Source organism: Thunnus albacares, chromosome 2 (genome assembly GCF_914725855.1).
Source record: "Thunnus albacares chromosome 2, fThuAlb1.1, whole genome shotgun sequence".
Classification (NCBI taxonomy): Eukaryota; Metazoa; Chordata; class Actinopteri; order Scombriformes; family Scombridae; genus Thunnus; species Thunnus albacares.
The window spans coordinates 36,796,754-36,816,670 of NC_058107.1; the positions used below are offsets into that span (position 1 = coordinate 36,796,754).

At 37.0% G+C, this 19,917-nt stretch overlaps 1 protein-coding gene across 3 annotated transcripts in view; it reads right to left on the reverse strand.

Moving 5' to 3' along the window:
• Positions 1-3,200: 3,200 nt before the first annotated feature.
• Positions 3,201-19,917, reverse strand: part of snx2 (sorting nexin 2) — a 33,598-nt gene continuing 16,881 nt past the window's right edge. Inside the window, exons 8-16 of one of the 3 annotated variants that reach the window (XM_044333354.1) lie at positions 18,867-18,942; positions 16,968-17,081; positions 16,145-16,238; positions 12,461-12,666; positions 11,645-11,788; positions 6,997-7,008; positions 5,562-5,642; positions 5,361-5,432; positions 3,201-4,641 (exon numbers count right to left, since the gene is read on the reverse strand). In XM_044333354.1, the coding sequence (XP_044189289.1) occupies positions 4,591-4,641; positions 5,361-5,432; positions 5,562-5,642; positions 6,997-7,008; positions 11,645-11,788; positions 12,461-12,666; positions 16,145-16,238; positions 16,968-17,081; positions 18,867-18,942 (850 nt within the window). In that variant the 3' untranslated portion in view covers positions 3,201-4,590. Of the gene's footprint in view, positions 4,642-5,360; positions 5,433-5,561; positions 5,643-6,996; positions 7,009-10,353; positions 10,409-11,644; positions 11,789-12,460; positions 12,667-16,144; positions 16,239-16,967; positions 17,082-18,866; positions 18,943-19,917 lie in introns of those variants that run through there. The other 2 variants (XM_044333365.1, XM_044333375.1) reach the window with 2 other exon arrangements.

Sequence of the window (19,917 nt, forward strand, 5' to 3'; positions counted from 1 at the left end):
ACATACACACACACACACACACACAAACCAAATGTTGCTCTGGAGCATTTTAATAAAGTCGGATGTGAATTTGTTCGTCGCCCACAGAAACCTGCAGCCTGAATATGACAGCTAGTCGATCCTGTGACAGCCACAATGCAAAGTAACGCACAGCACACTCTCTGACAGCACTCTGCCTATATGCTCAGTCTGTGTGTGTGTGTGTGTGTGTGTGTGTGTGTGTGTGTGTGTACAGTATATGCAGAGCTGATGTGAAGCCTCTTGACAGTCTGTGTGAATCTTTTCCCGTCTCAACGCTCTGATTATCACTTTGAGGTTCTGACAAGAGACTTTCGGACAAAAAAAATGAATGAATATATAAATAAATAGAGCAGGATGTAAACCACACTACACACACAGACACACACACACACACACACACACACACACACACACACACACACACGCAGGTGATTACAGTAACAGAGGACAGATGACAGGACAGGTACACAGCTCAGCAGTAGCTGCCCTGCAGGTGAAGCTGTTTTAGTTTAAGTAAGGACGTGTTGTTATAACGGTTGAATGACGACTTTTTAATTTTTTTTAATCTTCGATATGAATGTTATGGAAGTGAATCTGATGCAGGAACACATCTAGACGACATCAGAGGTGTGAGTGAGTTTAAAAATATAATTTGAAGCTAAATTGTCCAGAAAAATACAGTTAAAAATTAGTTTTTATTCCAACTTATTGAACATTTAACATTTTATGATTTGTGATAATAAGTTATTGTTTATCTCAAAAGCTTCAGCTGCTCTGTAGCATCTTGTTTATATCTTATATCTATAAGAGAAAAATGACATTTAAGAGTCATTTCAAGCCTCAATGAAATAGCCTCAATTAGCTGATTAATCAATGAACTGAACATTAATAGGCAATGATTCTGATAAGTGAATAATTGTTATAATTGTCTGTTCCTGCTTCTCAAATGTCTCATATCTTCAATTTTCTATCATTGTAAACTGAATATTTTTGAGACATTTGAAGACGTGATATTGTCCAGAATCAACGATTAATCGAGAAAATAACAGATCGGTAGATTAATTGAAAATAATCTTAATTTGCAGCCCTTAAAACATGGTTGTCTTCTTATAACTCACACTTATACTAATAATTGTAGGTGTGAACGTCACTCTAAAAGCTGCTGATATATTAATAATCATAATATTAATCATAAGCCTTGTTTATAAAACAAGTTACAGAACAGAAAATTAAAATGTTGTAATATATCAATAAAGAAAAGGAGAGAAATGAAGTTAATAATAATAAAAGTGAAACTGAGCTGAAGTGTATATAATAAAAAGTGTAATAATAACAAATAATGATTCGTTTTTAGAAGGAGAAGTTTAATAATTAAAACAGAGTCCAGACATGATGAGATACATTCTTTTATTGTAATTAAAGTACTCAAACGTCTTCTTCTCTGCTGCGCTGCAGGAATGTCACGTCACAACCAAAAGAGTTTAAAAAAAAAATCTGCTCAGGTAAAGCATTTCATCATCGGTGACAATTAACAACAAAACAAAAAAAAAACAACAAAAAACTAAAATTCTCAAACATTGCACATCATCAGGCGGCAAAAACATGGAATAAAATACAAAAAGGTAGCAATCAACACAGTGTTATATGATTAAGGAGTAGTGCGGATGGAAAAACAAAACAAAAAAAAAGAAATTCCAGTTTTTTTAAAATCAACTTTAATGAGATGAAAAATATCAGATTTGTAGCTTCTCAGGATTTTATTCTGATAATGTGCTTTAAGTTCAACACAATAGAAATAAAGAACTGATTCGGTTGAATTAGCAGTTAAATATTTATATGTAACTGCAGCCCTCACACTGATCAACAGGAAGAGAAACAGCCGGTAAAAATAAATCCTCACAGTCTTGAGGCTGCTTCTCTGGACGGACACACACTCTGTCACCTGACACTCACTCTGAGATTCACCTCACTCTTCTTCAATCCTTCATCTGTGGTCAAAGAAAAACTTCATAATAAAAACTTCAAAAACATCAAAGTTCCCTGTTTGAGTGAAAATGAAGGAAGGAAGGAAGAAAAAACACAGAGTTTCTGTTCACGCTGCACGTCTTCCGACAAGTCCTCCAAATTAAAACGACCACAGAGGTCGCTGGTAGTGGCGCTCCAGAGCAGCTTTCCAAAACTGTAACGAATCACTGTTAAAAAAATAATGTTGTTTTATGGTGTGACAACGCTGTAGTGAAGGTCTGGTTTGGTTAGGGTTAGAGAAAGATCCTGGTTTTAGTTAAAATGTTCACTTTGTTATGACTTCCTTAAAGTTAAGCAGCCTTCGTCGTCATGGCAACAATTAACACCACGTTATGTTTTTTTTTTTAAATGTCTCCTGCAGCTAAGTCCACTTTTTGCCATCTAACTATCATGCATCAAACCTGCCTCGTCCTAACAAGGAAGTGACTTTACATAGACGTCATCTGAACTGCGTCACTTGTCCGGGTCATCATTTCTACGGCGGCTAGATGGCGTCCGTCACTGAAATGTAACTGTAGGTGTTTTTTGGTGACTGAATTTACGATCTAAACAGTCGTTTTTGCTTGGGAGCTCACATCTTCATACTTTATTTCAAATTGTTAATATTTTCTTTGATGACCTTTTACACACTGGGCTTTCATTACTGAACGCATGTACTTGATTACTCAGTCGATTGACACTAAGAAATATCCAACCAACTGGCAAACGGTCAGGCTACAGGAGCCGAGATGTGATTAAACTGCTGATTTTCTGGACACTTTAAAACAACATGAGCTTCATACGCTGTCAGTCAACCGTAGGAAATGAGTGCAATTACAAACTACGCTTTTAACTGTTCGCTAAAGCTAAAGTTAGCTTGATTTGGACAAGCTAACGTCCTGCAGCTTAAACAGCAACATTTCAGTTTGAATCACAAACATGTGGTCAAGCACAGTTCTGCATTGTTAAATTGTCACTGCGACCAACAGAAAAACATTTATTATGTTTTTATGCTCCACATATCTGAATAAACTCCCAGAAACTGCAGCTGTGCTGCAACTCTTTTAAATTGAAGACTTTTCTGTTTCCTGCTGCCTTTTACTAAACCAGATTTGAGGCTCTTGATTCATTCACTGCAACTTTTATTCTCCTGTTTTATTCCATTTTATTTCCCATGTAAGTCTTTTAAATTATATTTAAATGCATGTCTGTATATATTGTCTTGATGCCTTTTCAGTTTCTCAGATCTGGAGGTTTTCATCAGACGGCAGCAGTGAACTGAACCCGTAGGTGAGATTCTTCCTTCCTCTCATTGGCTCAAAGACGGGCAGAAACAGAAAATGTTGCCTTCACTGACGATCATACAGCAACAAAGAGACACAGGTTCTCGTTTTGAAAAGGCGTAGAGACGGAGAGAGTGGGTCGACCAGGTGACAGGAAGTACAAGACACAATATCAAATGGATGCCGTCAAGTCGTCCTTCATCACTGACTCCGGATCAGTTTCACAGCTCACGTTCCAAGTTTCAAGCTAGTCTCACTCAGTTTGTTCCACTGAGACACTTAGTGCAGCTATTAGCATCGTTAGCATCTCCCAGTGAACACAACTGATAGTGCTGAATAAAATAAAATAAATCAGATAATGTGTAAATATTATTTATGGTTAAAATTCATCAGTTAATAGAGTAAAGAAGTGGTTTGGGCTAAATATGGTGTGCAGGGTTCCTTCAATAATAGTTCTGTTTGTTGTCACATTACGAGAAAAATCAAATACAATTCCCAGAGTGCACTGCTGCAGGAAACATCCAATCAGAATGCTTGAGATGTTGTTGCCGTGCAGGAAAGAGCAAGGTGAAGTTAGAAGTTTGAAGATGTTGTTGGAAAAATTTTGACATCAACTTTCACAGCTTTGACCTTTTTTCCACAGCCAGCGAGGCTCATGGGTATTGTAGTATTTGAAGATAAATGTATAGAAGCCCTTTTACGCCAGAAAAACGCAAAAGTTGATGAAAATAGATAGACAAAAGTGGTTAAAATATAAAACCTGACACCATATTTGAGCCGTTATGTTTGGAGAAAGCCGTGTCCGGGGGTCATGCTGCGTTCACGTCGTACAGGAAAATGAAATTCAGACTTGAATATAACATTCATCACAGCTTTCAGGATATAAATACATCTCACATGGGAAATCCAAATTTGCCACTAGATTTTTTTTTCACAACACCATGAAGGAAAACGGTATAAGGAGGAAGGTTTTGTTGTTAACCACGAGTTCAGCAGATAAACGAAAAAGGAACAAAACGAGATGATGAGCTGAAAATTAAAAAGTGAAACTAGCAGTATGTTGTTTTTTTTTTTTTTTATAACTGCAAAAAAAAAAGTCACATTGAGCTGATTCGCTCCCTCACTTCTCTTCTTCTCTTAAACAGGAGGAGGCAGAGGGTGACCTGGGAGGACAAGTGCATTATGGGTAGTGTAGTTTGACCGGAGTCAGTCAGGACTGTCTGTTGTGTGTGTGTGTGTGTGTGTGTGTGTGTGTGTGTGTGTGTGTGTGTGTGTGTGAACTCTATGAGATGGCCTTGGCCTCGGGTAAGAAGGCCTCCCAGTATTTTATCAGCTGTAGAAGAAGAAAGAAATACAAAATTACTAATTTTTGTATTTTATTCAATATAGAAAGTATGGAAGTCTGTGGCTGCCAATATTAAAATAAACCAAATTAAATCAAATTGAAGTTAAATATTCCATTTTTGTGTGTATTATCTAGAACAAAATTCTATTTAAAAAATGTTTGTTTGAAAATAAATGTTTTATTTTAACATTTGCATTTAAATTTTAATTCAAAATCACAATAACTTTGTTTCATTGTCCAAATTAGTTTTTGACACAGTTCACAAGTAAAACACATTATATCCTAAATATTATTATGTATAATATCCTCCACATTTCACCGCACGTATATTAAAATATGAGCATGTGACAAGTATTTTAAATCTTTAAATCTTTCCAATTTTAATGAAAATTAAATATAAATGATAATTTTCATGATGTTTGACAGATTTCACAACAGAAGTCTGTCAATATCAACATTTTAATTTTCATCAGATTTAAATTTCTTATTTATTTATTTATTTATTTATTACATAAATGGAAAATTACATTTTAATTAAATGATTCACTTTTAATATTACCAGTCATAAACTTCCGTAAACATCATTTTGCGCTATTATTTTAAGTCTGGCAATTTGTAAGTTTTATATAAAAGTTTATATTTAACCAATATGCTAAATTGACATAACAGCATTTTGACTATAATGATAAAAATGTATTTATTTTTACCTGCTGTTGTGTCTGAACCAGTGACTCCAGGTATTTGATGATGATCGATTTAAAGTCCTTCACTCTCTCTTTCTGTTAAAAAAAGAATGAAAGTCACACATATATTTTTATTTATTAGGATGAACCTCATGTTAACAGATTCACTCATTCATCCTCTCTCTGACATCATCATCATCCATCTTTTACGATCATCTTTCTCACCTCAAACCTGCTGACTTCTTTACGGATGGTTTTGGAGATTTGTTCAAAGTCTCTCTCGCCCTGCTGGACCTTCCCCTCCAGCTGAAACACAAACACAAACACACACACAGAAAAAACATCGACAACATTTATAAATCAGTCACACGTTTTCAGTCATGTCGTCATTTTGCATCACAGATGAGGGACCAGATGAATTTTGGGTTTCCAAATCATCGAGTCTCACAGTCAGCGTGATGAAGGACGCCAAAGATTTCCCCACGTTTCTCTCACTATTGTCAACTTTACAGTGTAAAAGGAGCCTTTAAATGATTAACTGATTATTGTTTTATGGTTGCAGATTACCGTATTGGCCTGAATATGAGATAATATTGTATTCTGAAAATTACATTTGAAAAAGTGGAAGTCTTCTTGTTTTTGAGGAGGAGACGTTTACGTCATGTGTAGCCTGCACGTTGCTAAGCTAGCGAGTATCTTCCAGCGTGCTTATAGTGAGTCTGTCAGCACTAAAAGCCTGACAGGAGACAAGATACACAACGGTGGGATTCACGGTTGGTTTTGAAGGAATTATGTCGCTTTTACAGGGATGAGGACTCTTCTTCACCTTGGATTAATAGTGTCTCAGAGAAACTTTCCCAACAGAAAGTCTTTGATACAACAGCTGTTGAAAAATAGAGTTTGTCTTATATTCAAGCCATAACGGTAATTTTCTTTGCAAACTCTTTCTGAACTTATATTGCAAAGACAAACCTTTTTCTGCAGCTAATTTATGACATATATAAAATAATAATAAGTTCATACTTTGATAAATAGTTGAAGTGTTTTTATATGAATAACAAACAGAAGATTCTGTGTTTTATTCTGGTATTTTGGCAGCGTCGCCTAAATTAAGGCTAAGTAAACAACTAATTTTGTACGTATACACGTTCCTGTAACGAACTGGCTGAACAGTGAATTAATTGAGGTTATTGATATTTACTGAACTAACACAACCAGCTCCTGTTTAAATAATGATTAGATTAATTAGCTTGTTATATGAAGTCATCTATAAAGACTAGAAACTGAAATAAATGAACTATGTGGATGCAAACACACACTTTGGTTGGCTGGATGATCTAATTTGTCACATGAAAGGGTTTGTCTGTTTGTTCTTTAATTAGATTTCCCAATTAAAATGTTTGACTCAAAGAGATGTGTTTTGTTGTCTCTGACACTGACAAACTAATTCATGTGACTCATGTGAGCAGCAGGAAATGAAACACGCCAAAAACAAACAAACAAACAGATGACACCATGACAATGTTAAATTAAAAGCATGAGAGCTAAATGATGCAGTGAGGAAACTGAGATGTGTGAAGCAGGCAGCAGGCAGGTGGACACAGAGCTGCAGACGGACAGACGGACGGACGGACGGACAGACAGACGGGGAAGGTCCTACCTCCTCAATCTCCTGGTTGCAGGAAGGCATGGCGGGAAAATGCAACAAAATTTAAGAAAGGCTGGAAAAAAAAATGTTCAGAGCTTCCAAAATCATAGAGGAAGATCCAGAGACATGAGCAAACACTGAGGAGAAACAAAACCACTGAAAGGAAAAAATCCTCCCTGAAACACTAAATATGAGAAGTTTCAGCTTAATGAACTACTGTAGAGATTAAATATCTTTTAATTATCAGCTGATTCGTGTCTGTAGAGGAAAGTTTGGAGGAAGCGACACATACTAATGTTGGATCTGGATACTCAAGTCATTCATTCATTATTTTGTTCAGTTTGTGCAGTTTTATACTATTTAGGCAAAGTTCTTGTTTGGCAGTTTGAGTCGAGACATTAAACTCTGATGATTTTAAAAAAGTTTGATTCTGTTAAATGGAAAAATAATATTTTTTGGGAAACACACTTTCACTTTCTTTCAAAAGAAGTTATCAATATCATGTTCAATACTGCAGCCTAATAACACTGTTTATTTAGCACGTACATAAACAGAAATGTAAAAACGTGGTTTGTGGTTTTAGGGGGAGTTAACTGCTGGAACAACATTTTAAATGTTCTCCTTTCCTTTTATTTTTTTGCATATCAGTACTCAGTTATTTGTTTATAATGTGGACTTTTCTTCAGTTGTCAGGCTGGTAAACGGCTTCTGATCTAATCACAATGACTTCATTAACATCATTATTATAATCATCATGAAATATTAACAGTAAACATCAGGTTTTTAGTGTCAATCCTTTAAATTCAAACAAGGTTTTAATTCTTTCTCGCAGCTAAAGACATAAAAAGACAATAAAACTGTGATCACGAGGTTTTGTGTTGTGAGCAGTAAAGCTTCATGTTCTTGTTTTACAGGTCAAATGTTTCAATAATTCACAAGAAAAAAGAGCAAAAACTAAATTAGAGTCTACAGGACACGTTGGGGTTTGAATAAAGATCTTAACCTTGACTCCTGTTCTGGAGGCTTAAACTTAGTGAAATCACTATATATCACTATCACTGTCTCGTAGAGGTGATTGAGCAGGTAACTGCTGTAACGTGTCGACTCCGTCAGGTTGGACGTAGTCGGAGGATCCAGGGAGGATTTTTCCTCTTATAAATATCTGATGATTGAAAACCTGATCAGATGAAGCAGAAGAAAAACAGACAAAAAGCAGGCGGCAGCAAACTGTTCTGATCAGGAATCAATACTGTGTTGAAATGGTTTGATTCATCCGACCAGCAGCCAGAAAACACTGGTTTTCATTTTACAGTGAGATGAAGAAGAGAAAAAACAGCAAATCTTTACAGGAGAAGCTGCATGGAGACAGAATATTGTGGAACTTTTACTGAATAACTGACAAAAAAAACCCCAAAAAACAACTTAAATCAATATTTATAATCATTTTAGCAAAAATTATGGTTGAGAAATTGTTGTACATTAAAAATTATTTGGGAAAAGATCAAAAGAGATGTTTTGTTTAGATTTGAGAATTAAACTGGTGCATCACAGTGTGTTTGTACAGACTGATGCAGCAGCAGCAGCTTGTTTCTGGCTGTTGTTTGTGTTTGCTGCCCACAGGGGGCAGTGTGGTTTAATAATCTGACAGCAGACTCTGAACACACTGAGACTCAGAAAGCTTCATCTGAGAGTTTGATGTGATTCAGTGCAGATCTGAAGCCCGTCTGAATGAAACATGTCAAAGACATCAACACCTGAGAAATCATCATCAGAAACATGATTTCTTGTATTTTATATCAAACTGAGACAGTCATTCCTCAAAACAAACAAATAAAACAAATATTATAAATTAAAACCTGCTGAAGAGTCACTGAAGTTGAAAGTGAGCCACTGTGTCTAAAGTAAAAAGTAAAATTTTACATTCAATAAAACTAAGAGTTAAAAACTCTTTCAATCAAACTATAACTTTGGATTCTTGTGAAAATGAAACAATAACAACAAAAGTTTCTCTTTTAAAGTGGTTTCATCTTAGTGGACTAAAGGTCTTTTTAACAATTTTATTAATTTTTTAGTGGTTGTGAATTTATCTGCTGGTACATTCACATGTTTTAAGTCTCAGTATTGTAAACAGCAGTCAGATACGTCCTTTTAAACAGTTATTGATCTCTGTTGATCACATGTATCAGCACTGATTAATAAAACAAAGTCAGGACAGAAGTAGGAGAAGCTTCCAGCTCCCCACTTGTTTTAAATGTTGATAAAAAGAAATAAAAAAGCTTCACTTGTTGGAGCGTTATGGGGACTCGGTCTGTTATTTTTTATCAGTTGTAACTTCAAACTGTTGGTGGGACAGTTGGGAGAGAAAAGAAGCTTTGTGTGTGTTTATGTCAAATGGAAATAAGGCGAATGAGTCAGTGGTTTCCTTTAAATCTAATCTCTAAATGTACTTTCATTGGTCAGCCTTGATGCTTCCTGTTTTATGGGTCTTACTGTTATTTTATTTACCGTCAGGCTGTTTTATGTTTTCCTTTTAGCTCTTATTGTTGTTCACTCTTATCTACGATTCTACGCCAAGCAGCTTTGTAGCTTTGTTTTGATAAATGCTGTATAAATAAAGATATTATTATTACAAATGTTATAAAGATGGCGGCGTTGGACTACAAATATACTAAAAATCCCTCCCGTCTATACTGGAGGAAAAATAACAGCCACCAACAACTCTTTAAATAAACATATGGTACATTTTTACAGAGTTTCTATGCATCAGTTAGAATATTTTGTCAATCTAACAAAGTATAAAATCTACCAGGAACCCAAATAACACAAAAGATGACAAATCTTTAGTGATAATAACTCAAAATATTATGATAGAACAGTTAAATGTTATAAAAAATATTGTTTCACTGTTCATTTAAGCATCTGACTGTTGTTTTAAGACGTCTGCTGCAGCGGATCACCTGGTTTCCAGCAGCAGCAGTAAAACTCTTTTTTTTCTTTTTTTTGACTCTAGAAAAAGCCGCTGTGTGTTTTCTGTTGGCTGTTGTCAAGGCGAGAACCAAAACCCGACTCCTGACAGGCGGCAAAACTCTCGTCGGCTCCAAATAAATGTTGGTTGTAACTCTACTGCGGACTGTCCTCGTCTGCAGCTTCTGACAGCCTTCCTCCCTCCTCCTCCTCCTCCTCCTCCTCCTCCCACCTTCTCCTCCCAAAACCCCACTCTGACAGCTCCTCCGCTCTAATACCAGACCCCCGACCACGCCGGCAGACTCTGTGTATGTGTGTGTGTGTGTGTGTGTGTGTTGTTTCCTGACAGACAGCAGAGGATGAATTTATGTGGTGACAGCTTCAACAGACGGTCTAATAAAGTACTTTTCTACTCGCTCCTGCTCTTGTTTGTCGTTCTCACTTCATGTGAAGTCTGCAGCTAGAAAGAAAAAAAAAAAAAAAAAGATTTATATACTGAAAAAGTTTTCACATGACTGAACTGTAAAGGTGTGTTTGTTTTATCTGACTGGACACACCGACAGCCTCGGAGACACTACAGAGATTCATCAGAACGTCTGAACGGCGAGTAAAACTAGACATCAAACCGCGCTGTGTGTAAACACGGATTATTATCAGATACAACGACGACAATATATTAAATGACATAAATAATGATATAAACACCTTTGAGAGGAGAGGAATCAGAGGATTGACACTTTAAAATGATGATTATTTAATTAGCAAAATAGCTGTTAATTAATTTTCTGTTGATTGTTTTAGAACTAAATACATTTTTTATAAATCTTCTTAATTTCTCACCATAAAGACTCAACCAGTCAAAAAAAAACAACAACAAAAAAGGGAAATAACACTGCCAAACCTACTTTATTTTATTTATTTAAAAAATTATCTATTTTAATTAATTATTTTCATTATATTATGTTTCATTTTACATCATGTTTTGTGTTATTTTATTTAGATTTTTTTTTCCTGGTATGTAATTCCCCCGACCTTCAAGCTGTGATGTCAGATTGTTATTATGGAAGTTCATTAATGACACAAATTTGAGTTTCAAAATGTTTAAATGTTGAGTTTTAAGCTGTAATCAGCTGCTCTCACATCTCTACTTGAAGACTGATCTTTAAACTGTATTTGTTTTTTTTTTGCTCACTTTTAATCAACTTATACCATAAAAAACACCAAACATGTAATATGTTTACAATAGTTTGCACCATGGTTTATTTTCAGCATGTCAACAGACAGGCTGCTTCATTATATGATTTGAATGATTTTGAAGGACCTGAAATCGTTGAATTATGCAAAAAATATATTTTTAACACATATTTTGACCACTTTCATCTCACATTATGTCCCACTGAAACATCCTGTTTCATCTGGAGATGTGATGGATGATGTATGACAGCAAACGACTGTTTGTTGGCTGAAAAAAATCAACATTATTAATCTATGAAATATTAAATATGTTGATTAAATCTTTGATATTGCTTTATGTTGGTTATGTTTTGCGACATAAGACAACATGTAGCTGAACTTTCTGTAATTCATTTTTCTACCGACCGGCCATATTTCATTCATCTTGTTATTTTCTTTATTGTTTCTGACTTTATTGTTTTATTCATCGATAACTTCATTGTCCTCCCTGCGTGTGTCGTACCTCTTTGATCTCGTCCTTGGCCTGCTGCAGTTTGTCGGGTTTGTTGGTGAACTGCAGTTTGGCTTCAGCTTCTCGTTTCTTCTGCAGGAGGAGCTGACTGTCCTGCCACTTCTGCCACGTCTTCATACGATGGTCAAACACACCCTGCGTGCAAACACACACACACACACACACACACACACACACACACACACACACACACACACACACACACACACAGTTATACTAAATGGATATCTGACACATTTACAGTCTTTTTAGCATCAAATTCCCTCTTTGTGTTTCCTCGGACAGTGTTTCCCTGTTGAGCTGCAGGTGGAAGTATAGTAACAAAAAGAGGGACTTTGACACTAAAAAGACTGAAACGTTGAAAGATATCTACTTGATTTGACTCATTTGGACGCTGAAGCTTCATATTAGCTTCACATAAACTTTTAAATACATTTTTGTACAGAAGGAGGACTGTGGATTTTGTCCTCCATCACTTCCATTGTAAGGTCATTATGAAGGGATCTTCTAATGGTCAGTATGAACAGGAGGAATGATTACAGCAAGAATAATACATGTTTGCAGCTCATGTATACAGATGTGGTAACAGATGTTTTGTGGATTTTGTTGAATATAACAAACTTTTGCTTTTAAAATTTCAAGTGTAGTTTTTGTTCATTTTGTCTGATGCTATCATAAAGTTGTCATAATTAAACAATCCCGATTAAAACCTAATTCTGCTCTACATGAGGGCGTCCCCAAAGCTTATGATTCAGTTCCTGTATTCGGGGGTTTTTGTGTTTACGTAGGAGAAACTAGGATTCGTACCTTGACAGCAGTGATGAGGCGAACGTAGTCGCCCAGTAACTCAGAGAAGAGGTAGAAGTCGGCGTTGGCTTGGTCCTGGTGCAGCTGGTCGATCTTCTCCTCCACCTCGGCCAGCTGAGACAGAGCTCTGGACAGAGCCGTGTGGTCCTCGCTGTTCCCCAACATGGCCGCAGACTTGGCGAACTGCGCCGTGTTCACCGACAGCTCTGGAGAGAAGAGGGGAGGGGATACGAGATTGTTTTAAATGTACATGAAAGTCACAGCAGGTAAACTATTTCACAAATTATTCCATAAAACAGAACAAATATTCCTTTGAAATATAAAATATAAAAACACAGACATTTACAGTCATTGTTTCCACCTCAGATTTAGTCAGATTGAACGCTTCTCTTCCTACTAATTCAAACATTTCAAGACATTTTTAGCAGACAAACAAAACTTAAGTTTTATGACTCTACAAGGATGTTCAGGAAACATTCAGGGGCAAAACAATAATGCACTCAAACAAATTTTACACTACACATTACCTGGGTTTGGGTTCTGAGAAAAGGCCTTAAGCAAATGGAAATTATTTGTTTTCAAGTCGGCAGCAGCACACCGTAATTAAAATGTTATGAGCCAGAGAGGCCTACATGTATTTTTTCATTTGTTTGCAAATAGTTTTTATTGTGTTTTATTTTATCTGAGAATATGTAGGCTTAAAGCTGGAGGATTTTTTTTGTGTTTACGTGTTGCCCCAATGAACGTAGACTAGCATAAAAAAATAGCGTTATGCACGTGAGTCTATTGACAGGACTTATTTTATTTGGAATATAACGTATAAGCAAGAGTAGCCTACTTTTCAATGTAAAAATATTATTAATCTACATCCCTTAATGATGTCCTTCTTTATATAACCTGCCTATCAATTGTTTTTAAACTTAACAAACACAGATAATATTCAACTGGAATTTCTCCCGTTTGTCTGGGACACTGAAATCTTCCAGGAAACGTGGACTGGCGCCAATATTTTTCTAACAGAAACGCTACACATTACATATTTTTGACCAAGTTTGAAAGTCCTGAGAGCTTGTGGTGACATGTAGAGTTTTTAAATGAAAAACAGACAACGATATGTACAGTTTGCTGGTCATATATCTGAGTGTATAAAGATTGAATGTGGAGTCCCACAAGGCTCAGTTTTAGGGCCTGAACTATTTTGAATATAAGTGACGTGAAGTGTTAAAGATATTATAGTTTGTTTTGTTTGCAGATTAACTATTTTTCTTAGTTCAGGAGATGAATTAAAAGCTTTAGCAGAAAGCTTTGTAAATGAAATGGTCAAACTTAAAAGATGGTTTGATGAAATCAAGTTATTACATTTGAACAAAACTAAGTTTATGATTTTTGCTTACTTTCTATAGATGGAGTTGATATTTTCATTGATTGATTGAGTATTTGAAGTTAGATTTTTAAGTGTAATAAAGGATGAGAAACTGACATGGGAATCTCATATAGTGTAACAAACATGTCCAAGAATATTTCAGTTTTGGAAAAGAAAAAATTAAAGTATATATTAGATTATAAGGCAATGCACATTCTGTACTGTTCACTTATTCTTCCATGTTTTAGTGACTTAGTGGAGGTGGGGTAACACATACGTACATGAGCAACATAACGCCATTTATATTACAGAAAAGAGCAGTATGCATTATACATGAGGTGGATTCAAGAGAGCATACCAACAGACTGTTTATTAAGTCAGGACTTATAAAGATCTGATTGAGTTACAGACATTATTAAGTTATGTAAAGGGGAAAAAACAGAGTATCGCCAGAAAATTTACAGAAGTTGTTTGTTTTTAGCTCCGAGGATGAGGACCATAGGAGTAAATTTAATTTCAAGCATCAGTATGCACGGACTACTTTAAAGCAGATGTGTATTTCAGTATGTGGCATCAAATTGAGGAATTCTCTGGGTTGTTCAGATATTTTTCAGTTCAAGAACATGTATAAAGAAAGAATTATTAGACAATATGAAGTTGACAAATAACAGCTTTTCTTAGTTGATAGTAAATTATTGTGTATGGCAATAGGTGAAGAGGAAAGCTAAACATTAATTTAGAACATTTTGTTGTAACACACTACACAAAATAAAACCACTCTCTTCCTTCCTCCCCCCTCCCGGCTCCCTTACAGTCAAGATGGCGGCGAAGCCAACAAAATACAAAATAAAACAAGAGAATCCCAACAAAAGAATAACTGTGTCAGACCACTGAAAGTATATAAATATGGACAACGCATCTCCACTTCCTACCACTATGCGAAAGTAAAGCCAAAATATCGCCTTTCTGGGAGCCGCCATCTTGCTTGTGTGACATCATTTGGAGCCAGAGTCTCTGCTCAATAGAATCTGGCGGCAAGATGATGGCCCGTGGGGCACGCCCCCTCAGCCGTCCCGCCACCAGACGGAGGTTTGAGAGCGGCTGGGAGTTATGTGCTGGAACTATTTCTTGGTGAAAAACATTTTAAAACCCCTGGAAAGGCAAATCCATGGTTGGCTATTAATTATGTAATTTGGGATCTAATGTGCATATAGTAAACACCTAAAAAGTATGAGAACATAGCCTTTGACATAGCCTATGTAATTCTTTAGAAAGTTTCTCTCCTTTCCCTTGTTACTGGGTTGCAGTTAGCTGGGGCTAAACTAGGGAATTTATTACATAATAAATACCTGCCCAATCATATTTAGGAGAGAGATGATTGAAGTGGCTATCCGGCCAAGCTGACTTCACAACACTTACTCTCATCTCCCCCATGAGAAAACAATGCACTGCACTTTTCTTTGCTATTAGCTAGAATGAGAATTCAAATTAGCCTGATATAGTTTGAAAGTTACTGTGTTAAGCTAACTAGCAGACTTGGGTACACTACCCAAATCTGTATTAATCACGGAGTGGAATCACGGCTCAGAAGTGTAGTATAGTAATGCTAATGCTAACCGTTTCATGTAAGTGAATGAAAGATGCTAAAACACTTAGCTTCGTAGTCTGGGAGGTATAGTTAATTAAAAACAGATATGTGTGGTCTAGTCTAGTCTGCTAGTTAGCCAATTAGTCAAGATAACCAGTAGACCACTGGGGTAGTTGATAATAAGCTCAAAAGTTTTGAATAGAAAAGCTAATGCTAACCGTTTCATGTAAGTGAATGGAAGATGCTAAAACGATTAGCATCATACTCCAGGAGGTATAGTTAAATAAAAACACAGTTTCAAGTGGTCTAACTTAGTTTGTTAGTTAGTGGATTATTCAAGCTTTCAACCAAGTAGTGTCCATTTGATAGATTTGGTATTTTATTCCATATCAGAAAAACATTTTAGTGAATGAATAGAAAATAAAACGGTACTTGAGCTGAAAGTGAGCTGTCAATCAAATGTGATCTGGACACGCCCACACAGTCCTGAGAAGTGGTTTGAGCAGCCAAATGAGCTGTTTTTGAGCTCAGTTTTCTCATTATTTATAGTTATGAATGTTTATTTTCATTCAGATTTTTGTGGATGCTTAACGAGACACTCAACTTTGATATCATATATGCATTTTTATGATTTCAAGCCACGTTTCTGTCCAGAAGAAGTACTTGTAAGATCCTCAAAGATCAATATCTGAAAATAATAAGTATTAACACACAGACTGACGCACACTCGTACCTCTCCTGTGACAGACCAGAGACTCCACACTGGCGTGAAGTTTCCTCAGCTGGACGTCCAGATTCTCAAAGTGCTGCTGCTTCTCCTCGAACCACTGACACACACAAATATAATGATTTACATACATTACAGGGACTTTGCTTTTTGTCCCCTTGAGGGTGGGGAGTCCCCACAATGTAGGAATACAAGTACACACAAACACACACCTTAATGAAAATCTTTTCTTTCTTCCTTCCTTACTTCCCCATTACCATCATTTCTTCCTCACTTTCCTTCAACCCCAAGTAATCACTTCCATTTTTCCTCCTGCTTGTTCTCTTAATCTTTTCTTTCTTTCTTTACATATTTCATTTTCTCTGTCCTTCCTTTTTTCCCTCTATACTGCCTTATTCCCTTGTTTCCTTTCTGCCTTCCATACTTCCCAATTTCCATTTTTTCTTCCTTTGTCCTTACCTTATTTGATCTTTTTTCCTTCCTACCCTTCATCCTTACCTCCTTATTTAGCCTTTCTTCCTTCCTACCCTTCATCCTTACCTCCTTATTTAGTTTTTCTTCCTTCCCTTCATCCTTACTTCCTTATTTAGTCTTTCTTCCTTCCTACCCTTCATCCTTACCTCCTTATTTAGCCTTTCTTCCTTCCCCCCTTCGACCTCCTTATTTAATCTCCCTTCCCTCCTTCCTGAGACCTCCTTCTCTCTTCTCTTCTCTACCTTCATCCCCACAGTCCTCTCCTCCTTTCTTTCCTCTCTTTTCTTTCTTTGCCTCCACATTCCCTTTTTTGGTTCTTCCCTCTTTCCTTCCCTCCCTCCCTCCTTCAACTCACGGCATCGGACTCGTTCATCTTGATGGTCATCTTGTTGACGGCGTCGGCGGCCTTGTTGACCATCCGGAGAAGTCCAGCGCTGCTCAGAGCCTGAGTGCTGACGGCCCGCGGCAACTAGACCACAAACAAACAAACAAACAAACAAACAGGACGAGTGGTTAAACTGGAGAACATCAACAAACACAAAACAAAACAAACACGTCCAAGAATGAAAAGTTTTTCTGTCTTCTATGTTTCACTTTCTTTGGTTCTTTTCTTCCTCTAGTTTCCCCACAATTCTTGTTTCCTGTTTGTCTCATTTCAAATCTTCACTGCATTTATTTTCTTTAGTTGCTCAGTTTTTGAATCACTTTATTTTCTTTGCTTTACCCTTGTCTTCCTTTGATTTTTACTTTTATTTTGCTTTTCTGTTTGTTTCTTTTCCTTTCCTTTACCGTCTTTCCATCCATCTCTCCTCTCTCCATCTTTTTTTTTCCTCTCCTCCTCTCTGATTGTAATTTCTCTCACGTTTTAGCTCCAATAAGCTTTAATGCCGCCGCTTTATGTGCCGAGCAACTTTAACAGACCCCATCGCGTCACTCTGAAAACACCTGCACGTCCATCTGAAAATAGGCTCATTTTTCTTAATTTTGGAAAAGTTTACTTTTGTCCTGGACATACAGGGTTTTCCTCTGACAGTGGAGCACATTTGCCCCCCCCCCCCCCCCCCCCCCCCCCTCCAATCTCATTTAACGGGAGCAGCAGCAGCAGCCGGGGGACGGCTTGGTCCCCGGGGCCGTCGCCGACGGAAGGACGAGTGTAAATGAGTGGAGGCGGGGGGTAAAAATAGGTTTCAATTGCAGCCCGGTCCCATTTGTCCCACCCCCCCCCCCCCCCCCCCCCCTTCCTCTGGTTGTGTTTCATTAAGTGGGCCAGACGGACCGACACGCTCGGTCAAGCGTCCGAGCGATTCATCTGTTAAATCAGTGACACGAGGCCATTTATTCTGGACCCAACGACTGCTGACTCCTTCCCGACGCAATCCCGCCGACAGTTAGGTGGATGGCGGAGGCGGGGGGGGGGAAGGAGGAGGATTGGGGAGGCGGACAGTTGAGGTGACAAGACGGAATGTTACAGAGGATTTAGTCGGAGTGGACAATAAAGCGAGGAAACAGGAAACGCCGCGGGCCCTTAAACCCTGAGGCAGTTTTTAGAGGCTCGGCTTCGCAGGCAGCGACTCGCTCGTTTGACCTTGTCGGGACGTTTTGCTGCTTGTTGGGGGGAAAAAGAAATGGAGAGATCGTAAAACTGAGACAGAGTTTTTTACCTTTTCTGTGGGGAAGGTTATCTGTCTATAGCCATGCTAGCAGCAGTGTCAGTCAGTCAGTCCAACACTTTGGTCCAGACTGAAATTTCTCAACAACTACTGGATGGTTTGTCATGAAATGTTGCACAAATATTCATGTTCCCCAGAGGATGAATCCTATTGATGTTGGTGATCCTTTGACATTTCCTACAGCGCCATCAGCAGGTCGATATTTAGGGCTTTTAGTGAAATATCTTGATGGATTCCAATGAAATTTACAGTCAACAGTGAACATCCCTGGTGATATATCTAAACGTCTACTTGATAGATTTGCATAAACTTTGATACAGACATTCTTGGTTCCCAGATGATGCACCACCAGCAGGTCAATTTAATTTGTCCAATATTTTAGATATTTTAGACCAAATATCTGCAACTTTAATGAAGTTTGTGTTTAGTGCTAATTAGCAAATATAGCATGCTAAACTATAACATAAACATTATACCTGCTTAGCATCAGCTTGTTAGCATTTCCTTTACGAGCTGACGAAAGAACATTATTTCAAATTAAACGTGTCTTACATTTTGTGTTTTGTTTTGTTTGTTTTTTTTACCTCCGAGCTCTCCAGAAACTGCAGGACATCAGGATCCTTCAGCAGGACGGGATGCTTCACTGTTCTCATCAGGTACCTGAAACACACAAGAAAATAACAAAATACTGTACAAAGAACCAGTTTACCCAGTCAAACAGGAGCACTGAGCTGTGCAATCCAGTCTGAAACCATCACTCTTACATTTGAAACTAACTTTTATGAACAGATCAGTGGACCGCATAGCCTGGACAGCATTTTGTGTTGGGGGGGAAAAAAGTGATGGTGCACCTTGTCTCCATGGTAACAGAGCGCTCATTTAGCAACCTGTTGCTATCTGATCTCATCGCTCAGCTTCCAGTAAAAACTTTCTTCACTGAAGCGTTCTGCTTCTTGTTTTTGTGGGAAACGTTTCCTCTGACAGGACTGGCTGCTGTTAGAAGTTTAATGTTTCCCCGATTTTTAAAAATATTTTTAAGGATTTCAGTGCAGCGTTTATTAAAGAGCATTCAGTGTAAAAACGCATATTGACAGTCTGAAAAAAACCCAACATGTGAAGAAATTCTTAAATAAAAAAAAAAAAAAACCCTTAGTCCCCCTTAGGACTTTTATTTTGAAAAGCTGTTAAAACTTCCTCAAAAACAAGACAATTGTACAGTCCCTAATTTGAATAATAACTACTGTTAATAACTAATAACTTTGTATAATAATTTTAAAATAAGCCTTTGATTATTTTAAATCACAGTCACTAAAACATGATATTAGTTGTATTTGAATTAGGTTTTTCATGTAGTCTGTGTGTGGTAACTGTTGGTTTACAGTCACTGATCACATGGACAGGAAACTACAAGCCTTCAGCAAAACACACCAATAATAATTAAATATGTTTATTTTTAGAGCTGCAACAATTAGTTTAATTTGTTGCTTTACTTCTGTTGTAGATCACAGTTAATTGAATATTTTGGGGTCTGTGATACTGTGAGGGACTTTTTTTTATTTTAACAGTTTCTGATGTTTTAAAGACCAAACGATTAATCAGGAAAATAATCATCAGATTAATATATAATATATAATT